We start from the raw sequence: 21,702 nt of genomic DNA on the forward strand, positions 1-21,702 counted from the left end.
TGAGGTGATGTTCCAAGCATATCTATTTGGTTTTGGGAAACTATTACTAACTAAGAATAGATTAAATGACTTGACATACATCAATTGACATGTGGCCAGGAATGTTAGTGATTTTTAATTTGCCAGAAAATAAAAATTAGACTGCGTGGAAACTACTTAGGATGTTTTTATCACAGAGCTTATAGATTCACAGGCCTCTGGGAGAAACTCACTCAATAGTCTATCTTATGTCTGGCTACTCTTTAAAGATTGCATGTACTTAGGGGCTGGGGATGTGGCTCAAGTGGTAATGAGCTTGCCTGGCATGCGCAGGCGCTGGGTTCGATCCTCAACACCACATAAAAATAAAAAATAAAGACATTGTGTCCACCTAAAACTAAAAAATAAATATTTAAAAAAAAAGATTGCATGTACTTTAACTTTGGGTGAATGACTTTGCTAGAGCTCTAGATGAATTTTTTTAAAATAGTGAAGCCATGAGTCCTTTCTTGTTCAGGTATCAGTGTTACAAAGAGTTGGCTGTCCTGGAGATCACCTCTTTCTCCTGAACCATATTCTTCGATGCCCAGCTGGAGTTAGTAAATGGGCTGTTCCTTACATCCAGGTATGATGTGTGCCTCCTGATGCTGAGGGAATGGGAAGGGGTCTTCTTAGACATTTTTTTCCTGAAGAAACTGCTTTAAAAGACTATTTAGAGTTATTTATATTTAAAATAAAAATTTTAAAATAGTATATACTTGAAGGAGTTATTATGCCAAAACTTCTTAGGTCACCCAGTTAATGTAGTTGTGATGGAATTGCAAAAGTTCAGTTGTAGCCTGACTTGGTAGCATCAGTAGTGGTTAATTCTGTAAAACTCCTGTGCAGAAAACATTTCAGAACTGTCTTTTCTGTTGTACTCCATGCAGCTTCTTGCATTAATCCATATCACACCCTATCCTAGTTGGTGCAGGTCAAACAGAAGTCACCAGCATACTAGCAGAGATCTCAGGCTTGTGTGATCAACCCTCACCTACTTAGGAGTTAAACGTTCAGTTTATACTTTCTCCTCTTAGCTGCTTGCCTTTGGGTCATTTTATTGCTCATTGCAATAAAATGTGTAGATGGGTAGGAGCCAAAATGTATGGCAAGTTCAACTTGTCCATATTTTCTTTCCTTAAGTATTCCTAGTGGCAAGTAGTCTGAATCTTTTTAAAGAGAAGGAGGATTTTTTACATTTGTTTTGTGTCTCTTTGGATTGGAATAGTGACAAAGAATGTGGGGAAGGAATGGGTCAGCCTTAACAACTTTCAACATCCCATGTTGTTACAGCTATTTGATTCAGCTGCTCAGCTTCTCTCCTCTGAGCACAGCTGAGATGGTACCATAACCCTCGAGCTGTGTCTGTTCTCCTGGATTGGGTGCCAGTTTCAGTTTTGTTCTCTTGACAGCAGCTTCATTGTTAGAGTGCTTGTGAACTAAGATTATGAACACTTGAATTGATTTTCTACAGTATGCTTTTTCCTTTTCCAATTTCAGATCAAAGTGTTGAATAACCCATCAGGGGTCTTTCATTTTATGCAGTCGCTTGCCCTACTGATGTCTCCTGTCAAGTAAGTGTGGAAGAACTTTGTGAAGTAGAAATTGAAAGACTTCTTTCTGTCAAAGGACTGGCTTCCTTATCTATCCAAATGCAAAGAAGAACTGCTAAGAGAAGTGTTAGCCTAGAACTTAACATTGCAGATTTTATTTGGGTTTGATGCCCATGGCCCCAAAATGACCCTATTAACTGCTTATTAACCTTTTTTGGGTTCTTCTTTTGAGTGAGTTTTTCTCTTGTATGTGTCATTGTGAAAGGTCCACAGACTTTAAAAGAGATCATATATTCCTTAGAAGAAGATCTTGTGTGGGGGTAGAGGGGGCACACACAAGAGATATAAATGCCAAATTGGGTTGCTGCAGCAGAAACATTGAGACTAGAGCTGAGTGGAGTAGTCAAAGAGGGTTCCATGGTGGATGAGCTAAGTTGAAAGAATAGGTTGGTTTTCACTGGGAGATCTGTAAGTGAGGAGAATACTGTGAGCAAAGGCCCCGGGTCTTGTGATTGTACAGAGGACAGGCAGATCAGCTGGGCTGGGGTGAAGGCATGTGCAAGAGAAGATAATAAAAGGTAAATAACTGGGGGGGCTGGGGCTGTAGCTCAGTGGCAGAGGGCTTGCCTTGCATGTGAGAGGCCCTGGGTTTGATCCTTAGCACTGCATAAAAAAATAAATAAAATGAAGGCATGATGTTCATTTACAACTACATTTTTTTTTTTAAAGGTAAATAGCTGGAGGTGGAGGTTGGAAGATACAAGACTTTGAAATTAAGATTGAGGAATCTAGATTCAGTGTGGTCTGTCCTTTGTAGCAAGGAGGATTTTTTAGTATGAGTAAGAGCTGTATCTGAGAAAGATTAGGATGGACAGGAGTCAGAAGAAAAGTATGTGCTTCTGCTTACTTGGGTGGTTATAGACATCTGGCTCTCCTGACTCTGGAGCTCAACCCACCACCATGGAAGTGTCCTTGTGTAGGTGGCCTTGAGCAGTGTTACTACTACCGGCTCTTGAGTCCTGGAAAGCCTACCTCCCTCTGGGCCTGCATCAGGGTCATGGCAGTGTGACAGAGGAGGGAAACCTAAAGGGCATCTTTTTTTTTTTTTTTTTTAAATATTTATTTTTCAGTTTTCGGCGGACACAACATCTTTGTTTTTGTATGTGGTGCTGAGGATCGAACTCGGGCTGCTGCCAGCCGAGCACGCTACCACTTGAGCCACATCCCCAGCCCCCTAAGGGCATCTTCCTGGGAAAGAATTTACTAGCTGATTAAACAAAGAATGTGGGGAAGGAATGGGTTGGCCATAACAACTTCCAAGTCCAGGTGACCAGGAGGGTGCAGGCAGCACTAACAGATAGAAAATATAGAAAGCAGAGCTATTTTCTAGGGACAAAAATTTGAGGTCATTGATGTGTACAGGTGGACATGAACAAGTACTTCATACTGTGGGCAGCTGGAGTCCAGGACTGGAGCTTGTCCTATTGAAAGGCCAGCACTAGGGGTGTGGAGCTGCAAGTTGTGAGAGAAAGGTTTTGTTGAAGAGGACTGAGTGAATATGGAGAGAGAGGAACAAAGGACTGAGGCGAAGAAAAGTTTTGGTTAATCTTGTTCCTCAAATGCAGCCAGCAGCCTGGGGAAGCCCAACTTTGGCTCTCACTGCCTACATGGGGGGCTGCTTCTGCATGTGGTAGTATGTTTTGGCACACAGGTGTTTCTGCATTTTTGTGTACTTTTGGGCCCTAAGCAAGTTTGTAGGTTACCTGAGGGTTGCCCTTTTGTGTTCAGTAAGGCATGCTTCTGACAGGCATTTCCCTGGCAGCACTTTTAAGCCTGGTTTGAGTGGAGGTGCTGCAGCAGGCTTTCTGAACTGTGAGTTATGCTGCTGTAACTGCTCTTCTGCAGTTGCTCATCATTGCTAATTCAGAATAGTTGTGGTGTCTCTACCAAAAGCACTGAAGTTTTAGTATTTTTTTTTTTTTTTTTTGTGTGTGTGTGTGTGTGTGTGTGGTACTGGGAATTGGATCCAGAACTTCATGCCTCCTAGGCTAGTGCCCTGCCATTGAGCTACACCCCCATTCCTTTTTTAATTTTTATTATCTTGCTAAGTTGTTGAGGCTGGCCTTGAACTTGTGGTCTTCCTGCCCCGACCTCCTTAGTAGCTGGGATTACAGGCGTGTCCCCTTGTGCCTTGTGGGTTTCAGTGTCTTTGATTATCAGCAGGTCTTATTTCTCATTGACTAATTTAAACTGTTTGAAGATTAGGTTAGGAGGCTGGGGTGTGGCTCAGTGGTAGACTGCTTGTCTCCCATATGTGAGGCACTGGGTTTGATCCTCAGCACCACATAAAAGTAAATAAACAAAATAAAGATACTGCATCCATGTATAACTAAAAAATTTAAAAAATTAGGTTAATGCCAAAAGTTCTTTAGGGTATAAAGATGATCCAGAATGTACTTGTGGAGCTTTCTATTTTTATGTGATTGGAGTAATTTCCATCCTCTAGAAATCGAGCAGAGTTCATGTGCCACATGAAGCCCAGTGAGTGGAAATCATCCTCTTCAGGGCCTGCATCTGGGACCTGGACACTCGTGGATGAGGGAGGAGAAGAGGTAACCATGTCTGCATTATTTTAATTCATCATTTTTGAATTCTTTTGTGCTAGAAATGAGCACTTTTTACATTATTTAATTCTCCCAACAACCCTGTGAGGTAAGTACTGTTGTGATCCTCATTTTACAGATGGGAAACTGAGGTGCATGTGGTAAAGTAACTCATCCCAGATTGAATGGTCATTAAATATGGAGTCACCAGAGCCAGTGCTTTGAGCCCATGTACTGTACCTTCATTCTTCCCTAGAGTATCCTTCTGTTTGGATAGGAAGATCTGGAACCTGGAAATGAAATAGAGCCAGACTATGTGAAATTTATATTAGAATTTTCTTGTATATAGTAACTGGTTCTTGGAGTTGGGAAGTTTTGCTTACAGATAATCTTGAGTCTGAATAATGAAGAGCTAAGACTCTAACTTATTATAGATAGCCTATCCAGATCTTCTCATGCGAAGGGCAGAAACTAGTTTTCTATGTCTGATGAAATTTTAAGGATCAAAATTCAGCTTCTTGAGATAATGCTTGTTAAGTTTTCATTCTGCTGTATGCATGCTTAGTGTATGGGTGAGGAATTTTTACTTCAGCTGATTTTCAGCTCTAGTGCTTCTTTATGGTCTGAATCCTGATTTGGTGTTCTTACGTAGTAGTTCCATTGACCAGATTTACCAAATCCATCTTTAGAGGGAGACAGGTTTACAGTGTACAATTCTCAGAATGAGAGCCATGGCAGCTGGGGATTGCGAGTGTATGTCCTCAGGTGCTCATTCAGAATGGGACTCTCTACCCTCTTCACAGTTGTTTGATTCCTGACACTTGTAGCTGGTAGTGGTAGGTAATGTAGATGGATGCAAACACCTTTGCTAGAGACTGAAAAATCTTCTTCAAGAGACTTCCCAGGAGCTGGTACAAATTAGTCTTTTAAGGAGTGGAGTAGAAAAAAATATATAAAGAGGGGAGGGGAGGGGGGGAGGGGGGATAGTAGAGGATAGGAAAGGCAGCAGAATACAACAGACACTAGTATGGCAATATGTAAATCAATGGATGTGCAACTGATGTGATTCTGCAATCTGTAAACGGGGTAAAAATGGGAGTTCATATCCCACTTGAATCAAAGTGTGAAATATGATATATCAAGAACTATGTAATGTTTTGAACAACCAACAATAAAAATTAATTAAAAAAAATAAATAAAACCGTATACTCCAAAATAAAAAAAAAGAAAAAATAATATATATATTTATAATATATAATAATATATGTATTATTATTATTTCTAGAGTATTCTTTAAGAGTAGTCTTCTTTTCTGATAGGTTTCCTGAATTTAATCTCAGAGACAGATAATGATTAAGGACCCTGATTTAATAGTTGGCTCTTGGTTAGAACTCACTAAATGTTGAGTGAATTCAGGAATGTATGGAGTCTATGAGAAAGTTTTGTTTAATCAGGAAAGGCTGTAGGGAGAAAGGCTCTCTGGATCATCCATATCAGTGGTTTTTATATACTAGCTCTGTATAAAATCACCGTCAACTTGTAAACGTTGTTCAGGCCCACACTAAGACATCCAGATGTTTTAGAGCTTGCATGGTGATTATTGTATACTGCCAGAGTTGAGATTTGTTCTATGTAGAGTTTCTGAGGCTCTTATTTGTTAACCATTTTGGATACTCTACCATGCGGCCAGCGCAATGGTTTCATTAATGAGGTTCTTGGCATAAAAGTTAGCTAGTGAGATCGAAATAAACACACAGACTCAGTTACCTTTTTCTATGACCAGGTCCGAGACGGCTCCCCTCTCTGGTTCCCTCTTCTAACCGCCCGGCAGGGCAGCAAGGATTACTCAGGGCTAGCAGGAGAGAGAGAGAGAGCAAGCACGCCAGGGAGTAGCCTTTTATTGGGGAGCAAGAAATTCAGGGGAGAATTCCATCCAATGAAGGTTGAACGGGGGGGCCGCACTCCAAGGTCAGGGTCAGTGATTGGGCCTCTGGGGTCAGTGGTCAGTTACACCCCCACACGGACAGGTTCTCTCAACAGGAGAGGGCCGGGAAAGCTCCGACACAGCCAGAGCGCCTCAGACCCTAACCGGGAGTCACCCAGTCACGTGTGAGAATGGCTCCCGACATATTCCCCCTTTCTTTTCGCAAAAATGAGGCGGCGGTTCACTCTCCGGAGTTTCTGCATTCTTGTTCTGAAGACTCGTCATCCTACAATTATAATGCAATAGAGAATTAGCAGCAAAGAGAATAATCCAATAATGTACCAGGCCGAGTGTTTGAGAATATTTCCAGGGTTGAATCCATTTAACTCCTTCAATATTTGGTTAGCCAAAGAAGAAGGATCTGAAAAATCAGCTCTATTATTTTGAATGTCTTGGATATGGTGATGAAGTTCCAGAATATCCAAGCTATTATTACTATTTTGCCAAATACCTAACAAATGGTTTTTAACCTTCTCCCAATCCCAGAGAGAAGCATTGTACTTGGCAGCTGTAACACACACATACTTATAATTAGCATGACATTTAAGCCTTTCTTTAAATTTTAAGGCTGAAAGTTCATTACCTATGTCAATAACAGTTGCCTCTAAGGCGTTTAATTTAGTTTCAATCTTTTCATCAATATTTACTTGATTACGCAGAGCCTTGGAAGTATTTTGAGCTAAATTATTAAGAAATTTTGCATGCTGAATATTCTGAGACAATGTCAGAGACGCAGAGACAGTTGATGCAATAAAAGAGACTAGCGCCAAAACACCAACAATTATAACTCCAATAGCACGTTTAGGTCTTGCCAGCTGGGCATGAATTTGCTGTAAGACTTGTAAACCAGCATCAGCATACCATGGCTCTGAAATATTAGCAGGTAATAAAACAAAAGAGGGCTGATGAAGTATCAGCATTTCTTTTTTTCCATTATACCTAGTAATACAATTGGTTAGGTTACATTTATTACAAGTAACAATATATCTGTCATCTATCCATTTAACTTTTACATTTCCAATAATTAAAACATAAGGAGATTGGACACAAGCTCGTAAGCCATAGCAAGATCCCTCTTTACAGTTCTTGCCAATAAATCTTGGTAAGGGTCTGTCTGTAAAATGTAAGAATTCTGAGGCAGCAATTAAACGCCAAATATCTTTTTGAACACCACCTTTACTATAAGTCAAAATATTACTAACAAATCCTGCAGGTGTCATAGCAGAATTTCTTCGTAATTGTCTCTTATCAATTTTTGGAGACCAGTCTAAAATATACCCACTATCTTTAGACACCTTATGTTGTACAGGAAAGGGATTTATACAATCCATCCATTTAGGAAAGGTGCCAATCTCAATTGTAGAACTATTTGGACAGTGGTGTATCCGTGGAGGTTTGGCAGAAATGACTGGCTTATTATGGGAAAGTCCCATCTTAATTACTGATCTAGTATTAGGCTTTAAATCTCCATAAATAGAATTATTTGTCAGTCTAGGTCTACCAATCGCTGTCTTTTCTTCGAATGATACTTTCAGACAGCCAGCATGTTTATTGTGGGACCAACACAAGGGTAATTGGGCACTATAGCCAGAATAATTAAATCTAGTCACATGATTGGGAGTAATATGAGTATCTGTAAATCCTCCCATCATGAATGAGTCATTAGTAAATACTGGAATAGATTCTCCAGTCCACACAGCTGGGTGTACCAGGGGTGGATCTGGGAAATATGTCCAGTAAGTGTCTACTTGATCCCCCTTTACCTGACAGCCCAGTAGGGCAATTACTGTTGCTACCATCATCATTGGGGTCCTGTTTTCTCCTAGGTCTCGAAGTATTCGGGAAGCCTGGGTTGTTAGCTTCTTCACGTCTTCCCATGAAATCAGCTTTTTGGCTGGGTCCATCTGGTCTTTCTTCATCCTTTTCCGATATCTCCTCCTTCTGGATGGGGGCTCCTCTGGGTCGATCCTCAGTCGCTTCAATCTGGGTTCTGTCTCTTCCATGTCTGATAGCACGTTCAGGCACCCAAATAGGACGAGAAGAATTTTCTGGGAAAATACAAGCATGCCCTCTGCCCCATATAATCACCGGGTCTGGGCCCTTCCACTGACGGGTCTGTAAATCTTTCCACAAAACTCTGCCTAAAGGGCCTGTTACTGAGGGAGACATTTGTCTCTCAGCAGCAGTGTGACCTTCTGCGTCACAGTTTAAAAAATTTAAAACAAACAAGGCATGATTAAGGCTATTTTGGGGAGTCATAAACCTATCCCCCCTTTTTAATTTTTGTAATTGAAGTTTAATAGATAAATGAGCTCGTTCTACAATGGCTTGACCTTGGGGGTTATAAGGAATTTCTGTTTTATGATTAATTTTAAACTCTTGACAAAATTGTTGAAAAGAAGAGCTCACATAAGCTGGAGCATTATCTGTTTTAATCTGTATAGGGCATCCTAAAACAGAAAAGGCTGCTAGGCAATGAGAAATTACATTTTGAAAATTTTCCTTAGTACGTGCTGTGGCAAAAATAAATCTAGAATAAGCGTCCATTATGACATGTACATAACACTGCTTACCAAATTGAGAAATATGAGTTACGTCCATTTGCCAGATTTGATTTGGTTTTAATCCACGGGGATTTACCCCTGATGGCAGAGATGGAGTGTGAATAACACACTTAGGGCATTGGCTTACAATCTGACAAGCTTGTTCTCTAGAACAAGCTAGAAGCATTTTACGTAAGCTAGAAGCATTTTGATGATGCAAGGAATGGGAAGCTAGTGCACAGTCATATGAAGACATCTGTTGACAAAAAGCTACGAGTCTGTCAATTTTGTTATTACCTGAAGCTAAAGGTCCTGGAAGATTAGTATGAGCTCGTATATGTCCTATGAAACATGGATATTTCCGCATTAGCACTGCCTTTTGTAAATTATGAAATAATTTAAATAACTCTTGTGATGAAGTATACCCAATAACTGAAGTTTCAATATTTTTAGTAACTCCGACTGCATATAAGCTGTCAGAATAAATATTAATAGGCTCATTTGCAAAGTAAGTTAAGGCACAAATCAGAGCTTGAAGCTCTGCTCTTTGGGCAGAAGTATAAGAAGTTTGTATTATCTCTGTGTGAACACAACTATAAAATCCTGCTTTACCTGAACTTGATCCATCAGTGAACACTGATAAGGCTTCATCTATAGGATGGGCACGTACAATCTTTGGAAAAATAAGTGACGTTAATGATGCAAATTGTATAATCTTATCACGAGGATAGTGACTATCTATCTGGCCAGGAAAATCAGCAAAGCGATTTGCCATGAGCTAGAAGTTTGAAAACGCCAATTAATCTGTTGAACAGAAAATGGAATAATTATGATATCAGGTTTAGATCCAATTAATTGTAATATCCTAGTTCTACCCTTAATTACTAATTGAGCTATAGAATCATGAAAAGGAATTAATGTTTTTTGAGGGGAGTGGGATAAATAAACCCACTCAATAACTCCTAATTTTTGCCATATGGCTCCTGTTGGGGTATGCTCAGTTGGAAATATTAATAAATACACCATTTCCTTAGGATCAACTCTAGTAAGCTGTGCATTTTTAATTGCATTTTCAACTTTCCTTAAAGCTGTTTTAGCCTCTAAAGTTAGCTGACGTGGAGAGGTTAGAGAGGGATTTCCTTGTAATATCTGAAATAAAGGACTTAACTCAGAAGTAGTTAGTTTTAAGGATGGCCTCAGCCAATTAATATCTCCTAATAGCTTTTGAAAATCATTAAGGGTATGTAACTCCTTAATTCTTATCTGAAGATTTTGAGGACGGATTGTACGTCCTTGAATTATCTGACCTAGATATTGAAAAGGTGACACTTTTTGAATTTTTTGAGGAGCTGTGCATAAACCCATTGTTGCAAGCGAAGTCTCTAACTGAGTAAAAATTTCTGAAAGTACCTCTGGATTAGCATGAGCCAATAATATATCATCCATAAAATGAATAATATATGCATCAGGAAAGCTACTTCTTATGGGATCTATCGCCTGGTCTACGTATTTTTGGCACAGAGTAGGACTATTACGCATTCCCTGTGGGAGTACTTTCCAGCAATATCTTTTAACAGGTTCCTTAAAATTAATTGTTGGGACAGTGAAAGCAAATCTCTCACAATCTCCAGGATGTAACCTTATAGAGAAAAAACAGTCTTTTAAATCTATTACCATCAAGCTATAATCTAAAGGAATGGCTGTGGGAGAGGGAAGTCCTGGCTGTAAGGATCCCATAGGCTGAATTGCATGATTTATTGCCCTTAAATCCTGCAGCAATCTCCAATTTCCTGACTTTTTCTTAATAACAAAAATAGGTGTGTTCCAAGGACTAAGCGTTGGTTCTATATGACCAGCCTGAAGTTGTTCCTCTACTAACCTATGAATTATTTTAAGCTTTTCCCCTGAGATGGGCCACTGAGAAATCCATATAGGCTCCTCTGTGAGCCAAGTGATTTTTTCAGCTGTCTTAGGGATCGGGGAAGTACTCAGGGCCCCTAATAAAAATTTTGGCTTGGAGCATTTACTAATCTTTGTCGTGGAGACTGGTTTGTAAACAGATACTCTTCCTGAAGGGTCTCCCTATCATCTCCAGGAAAATATCTCTGACTAACTTCCTCAACTGATCTCATAGAGTTAGGAGTAACTAATAATAATCCCATTTTGGCTAAAATATCTCTCCCCCATAGATTAGCTGGTAAAGGTTCTGTGCTGTCGCCATTTTGAAATTGGGCTTTTAAGTCACGTGGCTGAGAAGAACTCTGAGCCCCTCTAGGAATCTCTTCTGCATTTTCCTCTCCAGGAAGATTGTCTACCTCCCTTGGAGGGCTCTCTAGGACCTCGGAGGTATCTCCTCTCTGATATTGCTCTCCATAATCTCCCTGTGGAGTAACCTGATTTTGTAAGTTTAAATTTACATTTTTAACTTTGGGCTTGGCCCCTAGCCCCTTTTTTAAGGGGCTTAAAGGAAAAGGAATTAAGGTAGCCTCAGGTGGATTTTCCATTTGAATAGACTTGATGGCCCGTTGAATGCCTTTTAGCAGGTCCTCAGGGGGCCACGAATTCTGGCCCATATATTCAAAAAGACAAACTTCCAAAGCCCTCCAGGTTCTCTGAATATTATCTATGCCTCCAGGTAATTCATTTGAAAGACAGACCTTTTGTAATTTATTTCCTAATTTCTCCCAAGTAAGTAAATTTGGAGATTCTTGTTCACAAAACCAAGGACAATATTTACCTACAATCTCGAAGAATTGTAATAACTGAGCTTTCTTTATCTGTTTTCCTTTCTGATTAATTATACTGTCTAAAATAGTTACATTTCCTTATAGGTAGAAGTTGAATTTTTTATTTTAATTAATTTAACGTCTCTTTCCTTCAATATTTTAAGGTACTTTTGTGACCCAAATTGTCACCACTTCCTTTTGTGACCCAAATTGACACCACTTCCTTTATCTTTACTTTTTTCTTTATCTTTATAGCGCGGGCTCCCACTCAATATAGCTAATCTAGAATGCCCCCCTCGTGGGCGCCAATTCTACCATGCGGCCAGCGCAATGGTTTCATTAATGAGGTTCTTGGCATAAAAGTTAGCTAGTGAGATCGAAATAAACACACAGACTCAGTTACCTTTTTCTATGACCAGGTCCGAGACGGCTCCCCTCTCTGGTTCCCTCCTCTAACCGCCCAGCAGGGCAAGCAAGGATTACTCAGGGCTAGCAGGAGAGAGAGAGAGAGCAAGCACGCCAGGGAGTAGCCTTTTATTGGGGAGCAAGAAATTCAGGGGAGAATTCCATCCAATGAAGGTTGAACGGGGGCCGCACTCCAAGGTCAGGGTCAGTGATTGGGCCTCTGGGGTCAGTGGTCAGTTACACCCCCACACGGACAGGTTCTCTCAACAGGAGAGGGCCGGGAAAGCTCCGACACAGCCAGAGCGCCTCAGACCCTAACCGGGAGTCACCCAGTCACGTGTGAGAATGGCTCCCGACAGGATACTATACTAGTCTGTTTTGTGATACTGTAATGAAATACTTGAGGCAAGCAAGTTTTATTTAAAAACAGGTTGGAGTTTTGGAGGCTCAGTTTTGGAGGCTCAGATATCCCCTACTCTGTGTGAGCATTGTTATTTTTATCCTGCTGTCAGTAGCACTAATTGACAGCCGACTTAAGTCATCTGTAACAAATGTTAATTGGTTCCCCATAAGTCTGTGAGTATAGTTGTAGACCTTGATTTTGGGAGAAAGAGAATTGTAGCTAAAATAATTTGAACTCTACTACTCAGTTCTTTAATTGATGTTGTCAAAGCACTGAGCCATGCCGTAAGGTCCCCACTCTGGAGGAATTTTTTTTCAGTCGTCTTTGGGATGAAAATTTAATGAGAGCTCTTTCAGCCTCTGGAGAATGGATATAACCCAGATACATATAAAATTATGCTTGTAATTTCAGACGATTTACAGGCTACCTGTGAAATTGAGCCTGTAACTCTCTGTCCTAGAAGAAAAGTCTGTGAGGATTCAGGAGCATACTGTATGTGTGCCATGGAGACCTGTGATAATTTAGCTCCTGTAACTCATGACCACAGTATGATCAGATCAAATTAACTGATGTGACTTTGCATCTTTTTTCCTAGGATGAAGATCCTGAGACTAGTTGGATTCTCCTTAATGAAGATGACTTGGTTATCCTTTTTTCACAGTTTCCATTCCATGAACTCTTTCAACATCTTCTTGGGTTTAAAGCAAACGGTAGACTAACTTCTTTTGTCATAAAGAAAATATAGTAGTAGCAAGCTCAAGCGTCAAGTCCTGCTTCTTTTGTTGGCTCCTGATTTTACAGATTTTTCCTGTGCCTGCCTAGTCCAGACTGCCCTTGTCTTGTGCTTATAATTTCCCACTTAGTGCTTAAATGACTAATTCACATGTTGCCCAGTTTAATGAATTGTTGTTAAGTTTGTATTTTGTCTCGAATTGCCCATTTTGTGTTGACATAGGAGCCAGAGTGGTGGTATTGTTAATTCCTCCCCATCTTGACTTTGTTTTTTTATTAAAATATTTAGACCTGTATCCTTCACCATTTTTTTAATACCAATTACCATTTTTTCTTTTATCTGATTGACTTCCAGGAGATTATTTACCTGAAACAACAAGACCTCAAGAGATGATGAAAATTTTTGCCTTTGCCAACTCATTAGTTGAACTTCTGGCTGTGGGGTTAGAAACCTTTAACAGAGCACGCTATAGGCAGTTCGTGAAGCGGATTGGTTATATGATCAGGTAATACTGCATTTGTGAATCTGTTTGCTTTCACTCTAGTAAGACACAAGTACTGCATAGTTGGGATGATGGGCATTTTACATTTTAGCTCTTAGTTCTTACAAAAGTAAGAATTATTTTTTATTCCTTCTACCAGATGGGAATTTTATAAATATTCCCAGTTAAAATATTTGCTTCATCTATTCATATATGTATGTGCCTATACATTATGTGTGTGTGTGTGTGTGTGTGTGTGTGTGTGTGTGTATAAACATATATGTACACACACACACCACACGGGCTATTATTTTTTCCATCTACTTCCCTCCAGAAAAAAAGCTCCATAAAGCTACAAAACTTCTCCCTTTTTCTCCTTTTGGTTTCCAAATCAAAATTAATTTTAATTCACTTACTTTAGATATGTAATCATCAACTGTATGAGGCTAGGTAAAGGTTGCAGAATACCTTTGAAGCATGGGCTCATTTTTCAGGTGTGAAGCAAGTCTTTGGTCCAAAATAAGGAGAGTGAGATTGTGGGAAGTGGGATGGCTGGTGACTTGGAGAGTAATTTCTTAAAAGCTGAAAGCCTGTCTTTACTTGTTTTTGTTAGAAATTCACCCCTTCATTCATTTTCTGATCCTTCTTGATAAAGAAGGCAATAAGTAAAATTTATTCTTCAGCTCACATACCTAACGTATGTGCCAGGACTGTGCTTTTTATTTTATTCTCTTAATAACTGTAGGAAAGATCTTATTATTACTGTTATAAGATCAATGTTCACTCCTTACATTATTATGAAGTATTTCCATGTGTTATTATTATAGGGTGTTGTGATTATTATTCTTTTGTTTTTCCATCTGATTACTTTTTTAGGGTGTTGATTGCAGATTCCTCTCATGCTTTGTAATTGCAGAATGGTTTTCTGAATGGCCCTCCGCAGTGAGGCCTCTTTTGCTCCCAGCTACCGCTTGCCTAAGCCACCCCTCCATCTCCTGACATACCCTGTTCCCTCTCCCTCTTTATTTTTCTCAGTGCCACTTTCAACCTTATGATACTCTTTCACTGTATTTTGTTGGCTGTTTGCCTTCCACTAGAGTTAGCTCCTGGAGCATAGGGGTTTCATTTTGCCCATTATGCTACTTTCAGAATTGGAAGATAGCAGATGCTTAATCAATATGTGTTGAAGACATAATCCTTCAAATGTAATATGAGGATGCTGATAGTGAGTGAATGAAAGGTATGGTATTGTCTTTCTTCCTTCTCAGGATGACTCTTGGCTATGTGAGTGATCATTGGGCACAATATGTGAGCCACAATGGAGGCTTGGGATCAGCCTTGCAGCCCTACTCCTTGGAAAAACTACAGGTGGAATTTGATGAGCTGTTTTTGAGAGCTGTCCTACATGTGCTGAAAGCCAAAAGGTAAGACATTATTTTTGATGTGAACTTCCTGGCTAATAGGAAAGAGCAGAGAGAAAGTCAGTGACTAACATGGATCAATGTCTTAGTCTGTTCATCTATTTCTTATCTTGGAGAAATTCTTGGACTGTAGTTTATTCCCTGTTGGTCGAAATGATATCTGCCTCACATTTCTTTTTGTCTTAAAATAACTCAAGTCTGAATTCTGTTTTGCTATCCATGAACTTTTGGGCAGCCATAAGCAGGGCAAGACATTATACACCTAAAGGAATTTCATTATACACCGAATACAGTGAGAGACAGTATGTGCTTAGTGCCTGTTACAAAGTATTTACTGAATTTTATTTAAGTTGTCTTACTATAAGGGTTTTAAAATTTAGGAATGTAGCTGGGTATGGTGGCTCAAACATGTAATCCTGGTACTTGGGAGGCTGAGGCAGGAGGACTGCAAATTTGAGGCCAGTCTGGACAACTTAGGGATACCCTGTTTCAAAATAACAAAGAAAAAAGGCTGTGGATATAGCTCTGTGATAGAGTTTCCTGGGTTCAATTCCTTTTATCACCAAATCAACCAGACAAACATATCATGGATCTTGGTCCTCTGGCTTGGTTGTGTAAATGTTTTCTTCTGATCATCCCTTCTGGGCTGCTGCTCAGAGCCCAAAACACAGGTGAAAAGCCCAAGCAGGTCACAGCTGCACATACTCATTGCCTCCTCCAGCCTCTGGCTAAATGTAGGAGCAAGTTCTGCTGCGAGATTATAGCCTCCACTAGGAGATGCAGGCTGGCCTCCCTCCCCACCCAGCTCTACTCAGGAACTCCTCCATCCCCAACTTTTGCCTTCTCCTGAGCTAGTTCTCTATATTCCGAGTTTGCCTCCATTCCAGTTTATTGTGCATTATGTAGTGAGTTTGAGTCTTGGTCTGCTATTTAAGGTTACCCTGGCCAAGTCATTTCATGTTTGTGCTCTTGTCTTTTCATTTATAAAATGGAGAGGATAATTTTGATATTACTGTTCCATCAACTTCATGGATATGCTATGAGGATAAATTGCACTAATATGTGAAATACTTTTTAAACCATGGAAGATATTTCAAATGTAAGTGGTTTTCTTGTGTGGTGTCAAATGAAGAAAAGAAAAGCTTAGAGAAAGCTTGGGACTCCTTTGATAAGTGTTAGCTACTTTTAGGCACTCTGAGGGCATGGGTTTAACATAAATACAACTTGGATGTAGAAATTTAGATTACTCTTGTTACATGTATACCATAAGTTTGATAGTCTTGTGAAATGCACCAAATCTTGTACTGGGCCTTACCAGGGAATCAAGGATCTTCCATTTGTGATCTTATCAAGGGTCTTTCATTTCAGTCTTGAGTTTGCTTGGCTGAGAGGCAAAGCTCTTGCTCTAGTTACTTAGTACCTTTTATATACTGAGCTCTGAATCCTATTTATAACATTATATGTATAAGCACAAAGAAAATTGTTTTAACTTAAAAATATTGAGAGCCGTTGTTCTTGAATATAATTTATTTTAGAAAATAAGTTATATGAGAACCAGATATTAGAAGCCATGAAGTCTAAATTTATTTGGCACTCTGATGGAAATTGCTAGCAGTAGTTATCTCCTACACCTAAAACCAAACCAAGCCAGGTGTGGTGGCACAAGCCTATAATCTCAGCTACTTGGGAGGCTGAGAAAGAAGGATTTCAAGTTCTATGCCAGCCTCAACAATTTAGTGAGACCTTGTCTCAGTATAAAAATACAAGCTGGGCACAATGGTGCACTCCTGTAATCCCAGTGGCTTGGAGGCTGAGACAGAAGGATCACGAGTTCAAAGCCAGCCTCAGCAATTTAACAAGACCCTAATCAATTCAGTGAGACCTTGTGACAGTATGATTTAAGAATTTTTCTTCCTTCTTTATTTTTTTTTTCTCCTTGAGAATGCTGAGGGTTTGTTTCCACTTTCTTAGTGTGGTGAAACTGAATAATATATAAAGTTATTCCTGCTCTTTTTAAAACACACAGACTTGGCATTTGGCTGTTTATGTCTGAAATGCCCTTCGGGACACTGTCGGTTCAGATGCTCTGGAAGCTCTTCTACCTCATGCACCAGGTGGAGTGTGGGAACCTGCAGCAGCTCTGCCCTGCCCTCCAGCCAGCTGAGTGCAAGAGGCAGCTCCAAGGTACAGCCTCCCCTGGGGAGGCAGCGCCAGCTCCCCGACTTCCTGCACTTCTCTGTCATTGCCTTCTAACTCTTGAGACTAAGAGAGTATTTTACTTTGTGTACTGATTGATTTTGAAATTCAAAACACTGCTTCGTTGCTTGGATTTATTAGATAGAAATGAAATCCAAATTTGATTAGTCCCAAATAATGTTTAAATTAATATAATAGTTACCTTTGGAACCACTTTTCTGCATGTGTAAAATGATTTAGGTCAAATTGACACACATATTGTCTGAAAATTTGTTAAGGTTTCATATACAGTTTTCCACTAACACCTATTTTGCTGCTTTTTTTTTTTAAGCTGTATTGTTTTTATGAAAATAGGTAAAGAGGTAGGCAGTTATGCTTTAAGAATAATTTTTGGGAAAACCTAATTAAGGATTAATATTACACCAGCACTGAACTATGGGATGTTTGTTTGCTATTATTATAATGTTAAAATGAGAAAAATCAGACTATTTAATTAGATATATGTTATGATTTTTTAAAATAATTAATCTGTACATTAAAAAAGATATGGTAGAAGACATAAAAGAATATTACTAGGATTTCAGGACATACCAAAAACTACTTTTATTTTCCAAAATTTTAAATCTTTATGCTACTTAAAAGGAAACCATAAGTTTAAAAAGTTTTAGGACTGGGGTTGTGGCTCAGTGGTAGAATGCTTGCCTCACATGGGTGAAGCACAGGGTTCGATTCTCAACATCATATATAAATAAATGAACAAATAAATGTTGTTCCATCAACAATGAAAAAAAATATTAAAATTTAAAAAGGTTTAAAAATTATTGAGCTTTGCTGGGCATGGTGGCTCACACCTATAATCTCAGTGGCTTGGGAGGCTGAGGCAGAAGAATTGTGAGTTCAAAGCCAGCCTCAATAACTTGGTGAGGCCCTAAGCAACTCAGCAAGACCCTGTCTCTATATAAACCTCCCCCACCCCCACGCCAAAAAAAAAAAAGCTGGGATGTGGCTCAGTGGTTAAGTGCCTCTGGGTTCAATTCCTGGTACCAAAAAATAAAATAAAATAAAAAAAATAATTGAACTTTGCTATTTGCAAAATAGCTCTTACAAACATTCATGATTTTTTTTGTCTTCATTTTTTATTATTATTATTTTTTTGTATGTGTGTATTACATGAATTCACTTTTGTCTCTGGGTTTTTTGTTTGTTTGTTTTTAGTTCAGAGGTAGCTCTGGACTCTTATTGTTCTGCTTTATAAAATGCTTCCACACTATCCTGGGGGAGGTGGTTGCATTAGATTCTTCTTATGGTGGGACATAGGCTTTCAAAGGAGCGAGGTGAGAACATTTCATAGCCTTTGTCTGCACGCTGGCAGCTAATTCTGGGGGGTGCAATAGTGAACATAGAAAATAGCCATTTCTTTTGGAAGTGGCTTGGAAGGTTAATTTTGCGCAGTTTAGTCTTGGTGAGGGCTCCTTTGTAGTTCCATCTCCCTTTATCCAATACTTAGGATCCTCCAGGCTCTGTGTTACACACCGTGGCAGATATTCAGCCCATGCTGTGTGTGATTCCAGGCCATGCAGCAGCCTGGCCTCCCCGAGGAGCTTAGGTCCTGTGCTGGCAGTTGTCTCTCTGGACTTCAGGCTCTGGTAGCACGTTATCTTCTCTCTTACTGCCTTTATCACTTGGCTCAGAGTTACTGTGATGCAGCAAAATAGTTTCCTATACAGTATCAGGTTCTAACTTTGAGGTTGTCTTTACACTTGGCCTTCCTGCTCTAATTTGCTATTTTTGCCTCTTCTCATTTGCTTAATCTTTCATGTCCCAAATTTTGTCAAGAGACTTGATTTTTACTGTGTTTATGAAAGCCTAAGATTTTTTCTTTTACCTTTTTGTTATGTTTTATAATTAATAAACATCATAAATTCTTATTTATTTATTTTTTTGGTACTGGGGATTGAACCCAGGGGTGCTTTACAACTGAGCATATCCTGTTCTTTTCTAATTTTTTATTTTGAGACAGGGTCATGCTAAGTTGTCAAGGCTGGCCTCAAACTTGGCATTCCTCCTGCCTCAGCCTGAAGTCCTGAGATTACAGGTGTGTGCTACCACACCCAGCAGAAATTATTTTTTATAGCCAATTCTTATTTGTCCTAATGGCTATAAGTGATTCTCAAGTCACAGATAGTTCCTAAAGAATATATTTTTACTGTTAATTTTAACATTTTAACTAGTGGACTTTTTAGCAGGAATTGTTAAAACTTGGCTGGTTTCATTTTAACTTCTTTTTGTTTCCTTCTTTCTAGTGTGATCAACACTATGACCACTAGTAGAATTATATGCAAATTTGATGATAAATATAGAAATGTGTTTATGTTGTTTTCCTTAAAGTTAATGTTTTAAAAGCCAATTAGAAAGCAATTTCTCTTGCCCATTTGTTATTTTTATAGAATTCTTTAAAAATGTAACGCTTTTCCCTTGTACCTTCAAACATTCTAAGTTTAAATGATTTCTAATTTTTTATTATTCTGAGAACACTGTATAGTAATTTCCATTATAAATCTAGTTTTGGGGACAGGAAATGAAAATTGGTTTGATAAGTGCCCCAAGGAGTTATTTGAAACTGTAGGAAATTTGGTGGACTACCTTTGATTTCTCAAATGTGCAAATATATGAAGAGAATTGTTGGCTTTTTGCCTTTTTACTGTGAAAAGTTCCATCAGAGGAATGTATTTCCTAAATGAGCTTTATTCCCTTTTCTCTGTAAATTTTCCCTTGACAGCATCTAGATATTTCTATCATGTCTTGCAAAGTTGTTAATACTGCCTCCTAGCAACAAGATGTAACACAGCATCAACAGAAATAGCAAACATATTCTGTATTGTTTATTACATTTATGGGTATTTCAGTTACAATTATAACTAATATCTCGTCCTTAATTTTCACTTATAGGCCCATCACTTTTATTTGTAATCTCATGTTTATGCTGAGTAGTTTGTTAATCTTAATTTTATTAGTAGTATCTTCATTTTTGTGGTTGGTCATTATCCAGTAGTTTCAAGCATGCCTGTGACGTTGACAGTGTCACTTTGGTAGGCAAGAACTCTACCACTGAGCTCTGCCCCAGCCTATGCTTTGGAAGGTGACTTACCTAGTGGCAGTAGTAGTGCTTTATAGTTTGTAAAGTACTTAACTGCTAGTATGTCATTTAATTTTTTAAGTAGTATTTTGAAACAGATGAGGAAACTGAGGCTTAGAGGTGATAAATGCCTCCTCTTAGTTTGCTGAAATTTCAGGGACCATTTGTTCAGCCTTCTTTCCTGATACCTGTATAATCCATTTCAGAACAAAGAAAGACCTTTTGTATCTTAAAATTTTTAAATATCTTTTAATTTATATTTTCTTTCTCTTTAGAAGAGTAATTAAACCACATGAATTTTTTCTCTCTCTCTAATTTTCTTGACATGAATTTGTAGACCCAGAACATTTTGTGAACTTTGAGAAGTGTCTTTCTTCTATGAATAGCTCAGAAGAGATTTGTCTTCTGACTACCTTTGCTCAGATGGCTCAGGCCAGAAGAACCAACGTGGATGAAGACTTCATAAAAATTATTGTTCTGGAGATATATGAGGTTAGAATATTTATTTTTATAAATCAGCAAAATTTTTTTTTCTTTGAGTTGTTTATTTGTTGATTTTTTTTTTTTTTGGTACTGGGAATTTTATTCAGGGGCGCTTAAGCACTGAGCTACATCCCTAGCCCATTTTATTTTTTATTTTGAGACAGGGTCTCAACTAAGTTGCTTAGTGCCTTGCTAAGTTGCTGAGGCTGGTTTTGAATTTGGGATTCTCTTCCCTCAGTCTTCCAAGTTGCTGGAATTATAGGCATGTGCCACTGTGCCCGGCTTGGTGTTGCTTTTTTAAAAAACATGACTTATTGAGCTGTTGTCTGCACTCAGAAGGAGATAGAGAACCAAAGGAGCTTCCTTTTGCTGTAGAGAGTTTTGAAAACATGAATTATACTCTGCCATTTTTCACTACTATCTCTTGACAGTTGATGCATGGCTTTTGATAAGAAGTGGACAATTTAGCACAGCCTGGCATTTGTAGTTTTTATACTGTTTTCCTTACTGTTCCTCAGACTCCTTTTTTCAACCCTGCCAGTAACATGGAAACCTGGCTTCCAAGCCAATTTAAATGAGAGGGTTGAAAGAATATTGAATCTAGAATCAGAAAACCTGAGTTTTGGCTTGACCCTACTATTAATTACCCATCTTACATCAGAAAAGAAAACTACTACTCTGGGCTTTATTTTCCTCATCTGCAAAATGACAGAGTGGGATGAGATCCTTGCATTCTTCACTTTTTCTCTGAGCCATCCCTGCTGATGGAGGAGAGTGAACTTGGATTTCCTAAGAGTCTAGGGACTAACCCCACCTGGCTGCCAGTATTTCCACTGGAGATATGTGTATATCCAAAAAGCCATGTGCATTCTGTACTTTAAGCTGTTCTGTATCTCTTTAAATTAAAAAATCATACTTTCTTCAAAGTATTCAAGTGTACTCAAGTAAAACTATATTTGGAGAAGATTGTCTGAGTTTACTATCCACCAATATTCCAGTTTGAGAATTGTAGGCCTG

The 21,702-nt window shown here is 38.9% G+C and overlaps 1 protein-coding gene across 2 annotated transcripts in view; it reads left to right on the forward strand.

Annotated features, from left to right (window-relative positions):
• The window catches only part of Epg5 (ectopic P-granules 5 autophagy tethering factor), a 105,937-nt gene that overhangs the window by 17,554 nt on the left and 66,681 nt on the right, over positions 1–21,702 (forward strand). For both annotated transcript variants that reach the window (XM_076836583.2, XM_076836584.2), the window contains exons 5-12: positions 497–604; positions 1,519–1,592; positions 4,078–4,183; positions 12,831–12,945; positions 13,323–13,473; positions 14,718–14,873; positions 16,897–17,054; positions 20,540–20,694. In XM_076836583.2, coding sequence (XP_076692698.2) covers positions 497–604; positions 1,519–1,592; positions 4,078–4,183; positions 12,831–12,945; positions 13,323–13,473; positions 14,718–14,873; positions 16,897–17,054; positions 20,540–20,694 — 1,023 coding nt within the window. The remainder of the gene's footprint in view (positions 1–496; positions 605–1,518; positions 1,593–4,077; positions 4,184–12,830; positions 12,946–13,322; positions 13,474–14,717; positions 14,874–16,896; positions 17,055–20,539; positions 20,695–21,702) is intronic.

This window comes from Callospermophilus lateralis, chromosome 17, assembly GCF_048772815.1.
Source record: "Callospermophilus lateralis isolate mCalLat2 chromosome 17, mCalLat2.hap1, whole genome shotgun sequence".
NCBI lineage: Eukaryota > Metazoa > Chordata > Mammalia > Rodentia > Sciuridae > Callospermophilus > Callospermophilus lateralis.